Raw genomic sequence first — 8,556 nt, forward strand, 5'->3', positions numbered from 1 at the left:
GGAACCCCAACAGGAGGTGGAGCCAGAGCCAACTCATGCTCGTTTTGCCCCAATCTCCTCCTCCCTGCCGAGTTCTACGAGGGGCCACACTGAGGCTGAAGAGTAGGAAGCTGATGGGCCACCCCCTGGACTGGCTGTACGTAAGGAGGCAGTCTACACACACACAGCGGCGATGGTTGGTAGCTCCATGTCAGTGGGGCAGTGGAATCTGCCCCGGGTTTTAGTCTGAACGGTCAAGGAGCTGTCCAAGGTGCAAAGCAAAGTGCCTTGGCCAGCTCCTTGAAAGTTCGGACTAAAACCCGGAGCGGATTCCACTGCCCCACTGTCCTGGAGCCACCCGCCACCACTGCAATGTAGGTGTTGGGTGCTTTCCTACCAATATGCTGCCGTTTGCCAGGGAAGGAAAACATACCACACAAATGGAAGCTGCCTCATGCCCGGTCAGGAGATTGGCCCATCTAGCCCAGTACTGTCTACTCTGAGTGGCAGCAGCTCCCCAGGATCTCAAACAGAGAAGGCTGTTTCCCATCAGCTGCTCCCTGACCCTTTTTAAACTGGAGATGCCACACATCACACCTGGGAGCAGGGAAGTTCTGTCCGCTTTGCTTCTCTCAGTCTCTCATTTTTCACACCTGAAATTCTCCACATTGCTGCAGTAATTTGCAAACTTTTTTAAAAAAAAAATTCCTCATGAAAATTCTTCAGCATTTTAGTCAGAACTTTGCCCAACAAACGTTTTTGTATGCAGTTTTGACTCGCTTTTGCAAGCAATTGCCCCTAAGTATAATGCATTTTATATTTCATTTTCACTAATGTATTTATTTTCATGCACACTTTCGCCTAACAAAAGCATTTTTGTAAACGTTGGATGGTTGGAGAGCTGCATTGCAAAATCTGGATAAATGTGAATTTGGAAGGGTGGCTGAGTCTGGTTCCCATGGTGTTCTGGAAAGTGCAGATTTGGAAGATTCAGCTTTAAGCATGAAATGAACTGACTGTCTCCCCCATTGTTATCAGGGACCTTCTTCTGCACGCACAGCGTGTGCTCTGCTACTGAAACACAGCCCCACAGCATCACGCTCCCACTTACAAGGCCAGGGGTGGGAAACTGGATCTGACCAGAGGGCTGGATCTTTATCTTCCCCCCCCCACACACACACCCCTACGGGCCATTGACGCATGGCTGTGTTTCGGTTCCCATATTGTTTCAGAAAGTGCAAATCTGACACATTTCCCTTTAAATGCAAACAGAATCGAATTTTGCCCCCATCCCTACTTTGGATACAACCCATTCGCAGACACATCCGGTGTCAGCCCGAGTTGAATGTGGGAATCTGCCTTCAACAGAGTCAGACCAAAGGGTCCATCTTCAAGCTCTAAGGCTTCAGACAAGGGATATTCCCAGCCTTATCCTGAGATCTGAACTTAGGGCCTTTCCTTCGGCACAGAAAGAATGCTCTCTACCACAGAGCTATTGCCCTTCACCTAAAACTAAAGTAAGATTCTAGTCCTCTTGGTTCTGCATGAAGGGTTGAATTAAATAGGAAGCTGTCTTATGCCAAGTCAGACCCCCAGACCATCTACCGTAGCCCAGTATTGTCTCCTCTGCTACTCTGACGGGCAGCATCTCTCCAGGGTTTCAGCCAGGGGAACTTTTCCAGCTGTACCTGGAGATGCCAGGGATCGCACCCAGGGCCTTCTCCATCCCAAGCAAGTGCCCTGGGTCACTGAGCTACAGCAATACGTGTCATGTCTTTTTAGGTAGTGGGCAGGCAGCATCTTAGAACCGATTTTCGTAAGCCACTCGGAAAGCCTTTCTGGCCACAAGGCGGGTGATAAATCCTGTAAATAAATAAATAGGAATACAAGACGCTGCTTGAAACTGCACCAGAATATTGGCCCATCTTGCTCAGGATGGTCTATACTGGGGGAGGGAACTTTGGCCCTCCAGATGTTGCCGAACTACAACTCCCATCAGCCCCAGCAAGCACAGCCAATGGCCAGGGATGATGGGACTTGTAGTTCAGCATCATCTGGAGGGCCCAGGTTCTCCACACCTGGTCTACACTGACCGGCAGCAGCTCTCCAAGGCTGCAGACAAGGGTTTTTCACAGCCCTGCCTGGAGATCCCGGGGATTGCACCCAAGACCGTCTGCGTGCAAAGCAGATGTGCCCAGCGAATGGCCTTCCCTATTAAGTGCAATGGGAGAAATTATCCTGGGGGAGGGTAACAATAGCGAGAGTGGCCTCCCACACCTGTGCAAGTCAACCCTCAAGAACATAGGAAAGCCAAGCCTGTGCCTGTTTACCCATTGACCTCTGTGGAACTTATGTTTTGGAGTAGAGCCTCAACTTTCCTCTTTAATTCCTTGCTCTGCTCAGATCTTCAGTGATCGAGTGCTACCCCCAAGACGAAATGGGCCAGCCGGCGGAAGGGAGAAAGTTGATCACAACATACTTCCTCCAGGCCTTGATTTGTTGTGCATCACTTATTTGACAGCACCTCCCTGGTCTCACAATAACGGCTAGATCTCACACCGGCTGCCTTTCAAGAGGGTAATAATTGAGCCAATTCATTTAGCAATCAATACAATTCAATGCTAGCTTGGTTGCTAGGTTGTCGGTGCTCAGGGCAGCCTCAAGGGAATCAGGCTGCCGGATTCTGCTCCCTGCACGCAGCACGCAGCACGCAGCACGCAGCACGCAGCAGCAGCAGCGGGGGGGGGGGGAGGACACAATTATTTTGACCCAGTAGCCATGCCCTGTAATCTCAAATGCAGGGTGGAGTGTTGCTAAGCATTAACACATGGCACATGCTCAGAGTCACCCTCACTCTTCATTACAGTATGATCACACACACCTCTTGGGTCAAGTTATGTATCACATTTGTATCCTACCTTTCCTTCAAGGCACTCAGCGTGGTGTACATGGTTCTCCTTCCCCCCATTTTATCCTCACAACAACCCTGTGAGGTAGGTTAGGCTGAGAGATTGTGACTGGCCCCAGGTCACGCTGGGAGCTGCATGGCTGTACAAGGATCCGAATGAACCCTGGCCTGCCACTTCTCAATCCACTGCAAAACAGGGCTGAGGAGTCAGGTGAGGCAGAGTCGCTCTGCACATGCTTAGAGGGCATGCTTTCCCTTGCCAATTTTTACTTCACCAGGGCAGATTTGTTGTTTGGCTGGAACCCAAGTCTCCTGAACACGGTCCTCTGTACGACCACAGAGACATCCTCCCCTTTCGTTGCCACACTGTAGGCACTCTCAGGGACCAAGCCTTGGGCGCCCAATTCCGCGACCAGCAGGGCTCAGCCGCCTCCCTGCTCGCCCACTCTCCAACGACGAGGCAAAGGGGCGCTTTGTACCTGCTCAGAGGAGGAGGAAGGGGTGCAAGCTCTTCTTCAGCCACGACCGCGCGCGTCGCAAACAGCTTCCTATTAACCGCCCCCACCGTCCCCAAGACGTCGCCCCGAAAGAAGCCCAGCAAGGGAGAAGCAAGACACCCCCGATCGCTCACCTCAAAGAGCTGTGGGATCGCCCGGCGGGAGACGTAGTCCCGGGCGTCGGCTGTGCCGCTCATGGCGGCGGCAGCAATCGCCCCGTCCGGCCGGCCGGCCAGCGTCTCTCTCTCCTTCTCCCTCCTCCTCCTCCTCCTGTTGCTGCGGCGGTGATGGGCGGCCGCTCCTCCGCCCGGGGAGGGGAGTTCGAGGAAGGGGCTGCACGGCGCAGGGCGAGGGCCGGGGCGCTCCGTCGAGCAGGCGGCGCCGGACCTGCCGCTGCTGCTGCCGGAGGGACCCCGAGGAGGAGGGTCGGGGGGAGCCAAAGCGGGTGCCGGGAACAGGCGCTTCGCACAGCCGAGAGGTTTCGTTTCCGAGATGGGCAGCTGCATGCACGCCACGTGATGCCAGGCATGTGAATGTGATGCCCCTCATTCAAAGAAGGTCGCCCCTCTCGGGGGAGCATCTACTTTGCGTGCAGAGGGCCGCGGGTTCCACCCCGCCGGCATCTCCAAGAGGGGCTGGCCATGCTCTCTGGCTGATACCGCTGCCGGTCAGTGTAGACAGTGTTGAGCTAGATGGGCTAATGATCTGACCAGGTATAAGGCCGCTGACAGGGCTCTTGTTTAAACCACACTTTATGCAGAACCCAGGAGGTCTGGGACCTTGCTTGATTGCTAGGGGAAGCGTTGCTGTAGCTCAGTGGCGAGGCATCTGCTCGGCATGCAGGAGGTCCCACGTTCAGTCTCCGGCATCTCCAGGTAGGGCTGGCAAGGACTCCTAGTCAGAAACCCTGCAGATCCGCTGCCAGTCAGTGTCAACAATACTAAGTTAGATGGGCCAATGGTCTGACTCGACACAGCTTCCTGTGATCCCAGATCTGGGTGTGAAGTTTCACGGGGTTTTACATTGCCCACCTAGGCAGTGGAAGCTGGTCCATTAGGGCGAATGTAGAAGTGCCCCCCCAACCTCAGTCTGCCCTCAGTCAGTGCCCACTCCCCGCCTCCCTGCTGTCTTACTTACAGCCAATCAGGGTGTGGCTCTGCCTGCCATTGGCTCTGGCTCCCCTAGTGTTGGTCTCTCTGCCTTCCGCCCCACCAGTCCTAAAGAGCATCAGCCACCACTGCTCCCAGGCATGCCTACTCAGAAGTCAGTCCCTCTGAGTTCAGCTTGAGGTTGCATTAGCACTAGAGCAGAGGTGGCTGGCCTGTAGAACCCCCCAGTGGTGTTCGGCTCCAACTCCTAGAGTCCCAGCCAGCATGGCCCATAGTCAGGAATGAGGGCAGCTGGTCTCCAGCGAAGCCTAAGACAGAGGAAGGCGGGCGCCTTCTACGGAGCCAGACCATTGGTCCATCTAGCTTAGTATCATCTACACTGACTGGCCGTGGCTCTCCAGAATGCCAGGCAGGGTTCCCTCCCAGCCCTACCTGGAGATGCCGGGGTGGGGACCGAACCTGGGAAGAGCCCTTCTGCATGCCAAGCAGATGCTCTGCCACTGAGCTATGAACCTTCCAAGTCTGGAGGGCTGCCCTGAAGGGGGCAGTCCTATCCACCAGGGCTGGGGTACCAGCGGACCTGCAGTCCCCATCATCCCTGACCACTGGCCATGCTGGCTGGGACTGACGGGAGTCCGACAGCATCCGGAGGGCCGAAGGTTCCTCAGCCCTCTAATACTTCCTGACCTGGAGGGGGGTCCCACTGAATTTCGTGGGGCTTCTATTAGACTCTCCTGGGGCATGGCCGTGGCTTTTCTCCTGGCTGGCAAAGTGCCATGTTGGGCCCCAATCAAGCACCACCCCCTATCCGATCAGGCCCACCCTGATCTGGCCCCACCCCTTGGCTTTCAAGGTCTGCCCCCCTCACCCCCTGCACCTCAGCTACTCAGAAGGGAGGTAGCTCACTGCCGGACACACACTCTATCCATGTACTGTGTACAGTTCTGGTCGCCTCATCTACTGTGTACTGTTCTGGTCGCCTCATCTCAAAAAGGATATTATAGAGTTGGAAAAGGTTCAGAAGAGGGCAACCAGAATGATCAAGGGGATGGAGCGACTCCCTTACGAGGAAAGGTTACAGCATTTGGGGCTTTTTAGTTTAGAGAAAAGGCGGGTCAGAGGAGACATGATAGAAGTGTATAAAATTATGCATGGCATTGAGAAAGTGGATAGAGAAAAGTTCTTCTCCCTCTCTCATAATACTAGAACTCGTGGACATTCAAAGAAGCTGAATGTTGGAAGATTCAGGACAGACAAAAGGAAGTACTTCTTTACTCAGCGCATAGTTAAACTATGGAATTTGCTCCCACAAGATGCAGTAATGGCCACCAGCTTGGATGGCTTTAAAAGAAGATTAGACAAATTCATGGAGGACAGGGCTATCAATGGCTACTAGCCATGATGGCTGTGCTGTGCCACCCTAGTCAGAGGCAGGATGCTTCTGAAAACCAGTTGGCGGAAGCCTCAGGAGGGGAGAGTGTTCTTGCACTCGGGTCCTGCTTGCGGGCTTCCCCCAGGCACTTGGTTGGCTACTGTGAGAACAGGATGCTGGACTAGATGGGCCACTGGCCTGATCCAGCAGGGTCTTCTTATGTTCTTATATAGAAAAGGCCCCATGTTCAAAACCCCGGCCTTTCTAGGTAGGGCTGGGAAAGGCCTTTCTCAGTCTGAAAGCCTGAGAGCCACAGCCTGTAAGCGGAGACAGTCTGGAGGTTGATGGACCGATAGTTTGACTCGGGGCCTCTCCAGACATCCTCTTTTTTTCAGCATTCGTCATGATTGGTGATTTTGATGGCACTGGGGCAGTTATACGCGATCCTGCTGTCAATCCCATTTGCACCAGTTTCGGGGCTTCGTTTACGATCCACGCACACCCCATAGCTTCCTGCTGAAACCCTGTTGCTTTTCCTACCGCGAAGGTTCCAGGGTATTTTTCTGTCCCACTTTTGTTGCGCTACAGCGCACAAGTGCGCTCTTCCAGACGGCAATAACGCAGCAACATGGCTTTGCAGAACAACTAACAAAACTTCACTTTTGTGTTTTCGGAGGCAGTTGAAGACATGGCTTTTTGTACAGTCAGATGAATGAACATGCCACAGTTAGCTGGCAAAGGGGGTGGTCTGATTTTTGGGGTCTTATGTGAACAGTATTTTTATTATGTACCTGTTGATTTATATTTTGATATGTTGTTTTTGTATTTTTATTCCTTTGTATGTCGCCTAGAGTGACAGGTTGTCCTGCCAGATAGGCATCGAATAAATTTTAGATAATAATAATAATAATAATAATAAAAAGGAGAACGACGTGTGGACGGCCCAGGGTAAATCCACCGCTGTTGCACTCTTCTCGCGTCAGTGCCGTATTGTAGCATGCAGCCGCAAAAGCACACCAGGCTGGAGGCGCCCTCAGTATTTCATTTTTGCTTTATTTAACAAAATGTGTACACCAGCTTGAATTTAAGACTTCTAAGCGGTTTACTCAAGGCAGCCTCAAATGGGCCTGATATGTTATTAGGAGTCTTGGCTGTCTGAGGTCGGAGTGAAGGGGTGAGTCGTAGCATCTTCCTCCTGGCTTCCAGCCCCCTTTCCCCCTCAAACGGCATCATTTGCTCCCTCTGGCTTTCCATCTCTCCCTCTCCCTTTAAAGCAGGGATGGAGACTCTCAGGCCCAGCGGCCAAATGCTGCCCTGGCTGGCCTATCTCCAGGCTTCTCTTTCTGGCCCTGAGGCCTCTCCCCAGGCTACACCCCTTGTCGGCCCTGCTTTACGCCTCCCTTGGTGATTTGTGCCTGGCTGAGCTCTAATAATGCCTCTCGCTTACCTGGATGGAGGATAGAGAGGGGAGTATGTGAATGAGTGCAGAAACTAGCTTGCTGTATGAAGGTAACATTTACATTCTCTGCTCCCACCCCCTTTTGTCTGTGGTCCTGCCCACCACAGCATGTGGCCCCAGAAAATTGCCCGGAAGGGAATGTGACCCTCAGGCTTTGAAAAGGCTTCCCACCCGTTTTAAAAGATCTCGTGCATGGCCAATTTCTGACTTTCAATGCAATTGCAGCCAGGGCTCGGCTGAGAGGTCGGCACTGTTGGGCACCTGCTGGGGCTCCCAGCCATGCAAGGGGCCTGGCACCAAACTACCCACCAGAGTCTCTGAGTCCTACTGCTTCTGCTGGTCTTGCAGTCGCTGTCTGTTCCCCTCCCTGCTCCAAGCAGGCAAACCATGACCAGAGCAGGAGATGGGATGTCCTCCGCCTCTCGCCTTGCACTCTCCCTCTAGGTGGTTGTGTGGATTGGGATCAGAGGAAGAGAACAAGCGGATGGTAATTGGTGAGAGTGGCAAGGAGGAGGAGATGGGCTCATGGAGAGCCTCTTGCCTAGGGGTCCCCTGACACCTGCAAGTGGTACAGATTCCCATTAGGGAAAATCCTGGTGTGAGGGGCAGAATCTGGGGAGGCCTGTTATTTTCTGCTACTCAGCCCAGGCCAGCCCGTCAAGCTTCACCCTGAGGTAGCAGGCACCGTCCCGCTAGATGCCATCCTTTGCCACAGCAAAGACTCCTCCCAATCCAATCAGGATCCACCCCCTAATATGCCAGGACCCCCCTCCTGTGTCAGGGCTTGACCCCACATGCCATACAACAATCTTCACTAACCTGGTGCCCTCCAGGTGTTTTGGACTATGTCTCTCAGTGGGTAGAAGCACTCTACCAGCTACAGCTGGCATGACACCTAACGGCCACTCCTGGACCTGGGGAGCTCGACTACAGCAGTTCAGGTGTTGGTGACTTCAAGACCAGATTACTGCAATGCGCTCTTTGTGGTGCTTCCCTTGCGCTCGATCTGTAAGCTACAGTTAGTGCCGAACGCTGCGGCACAGCTGTTGACAGGAGTGAGAGCCTGTCAGCATAGCACGCCTCTGCTCAGAGATCTGCGCTGGTTGCTGATTTGGTACCAGGCCAAGTTCAAGGTGTTAACTGTTGGAAGGCAGTGGAAGCTGGTTCATTGGAGCAAGTGGGACACTGCCCCACCAGTCTCAGTGTGTTTTCAGCCAGCCCCCACCTGCCTG

The 8,556-nt window shown here is 53.5% G+C and overlaps 1 protein-coding gene across 1 annotated transcript in view; it reads right to left on the reverse strand.

Moving 5' to 3' along the window:
* Positions 1-3,804, reverse strand: part of AK1 (adenylate kinase 1) — a 72,522-nt gene extending 68,718 nt beyond the window's left edge. Inside the window, exon 1 of the mRNA XM_061604002.1 lies at positions 3,519-3,804. Within this exon, the coding sequence (XP_061459986.1) occupies positions 3,519-3,581 (63 nt within the window). The 5' untranslated portion in view covers positions 3,582-3,804. The remainder of the gene's footprint in view (positions 1-3,518) is intronic.
* Between the last annotated feature and the right edge of the window lie 4,752 nt (positions 3,805-8,556).

This window comes from Rhineura floridana, chromosome 20, assembly GCF_030035675.1.
Source record: "Rhineura floridana isolate rRhiFlo1 chromosome 20, rRhiFlo1.hap2, whole genome shotgun sequence".
NCBI classification, from domain to species: domain Eukaryota; kingdom Metazoa; phylum Chordata; class Lepidosauria; order Squamata; family Rhineuridae; genus Rhineura; species Rhineura floridana.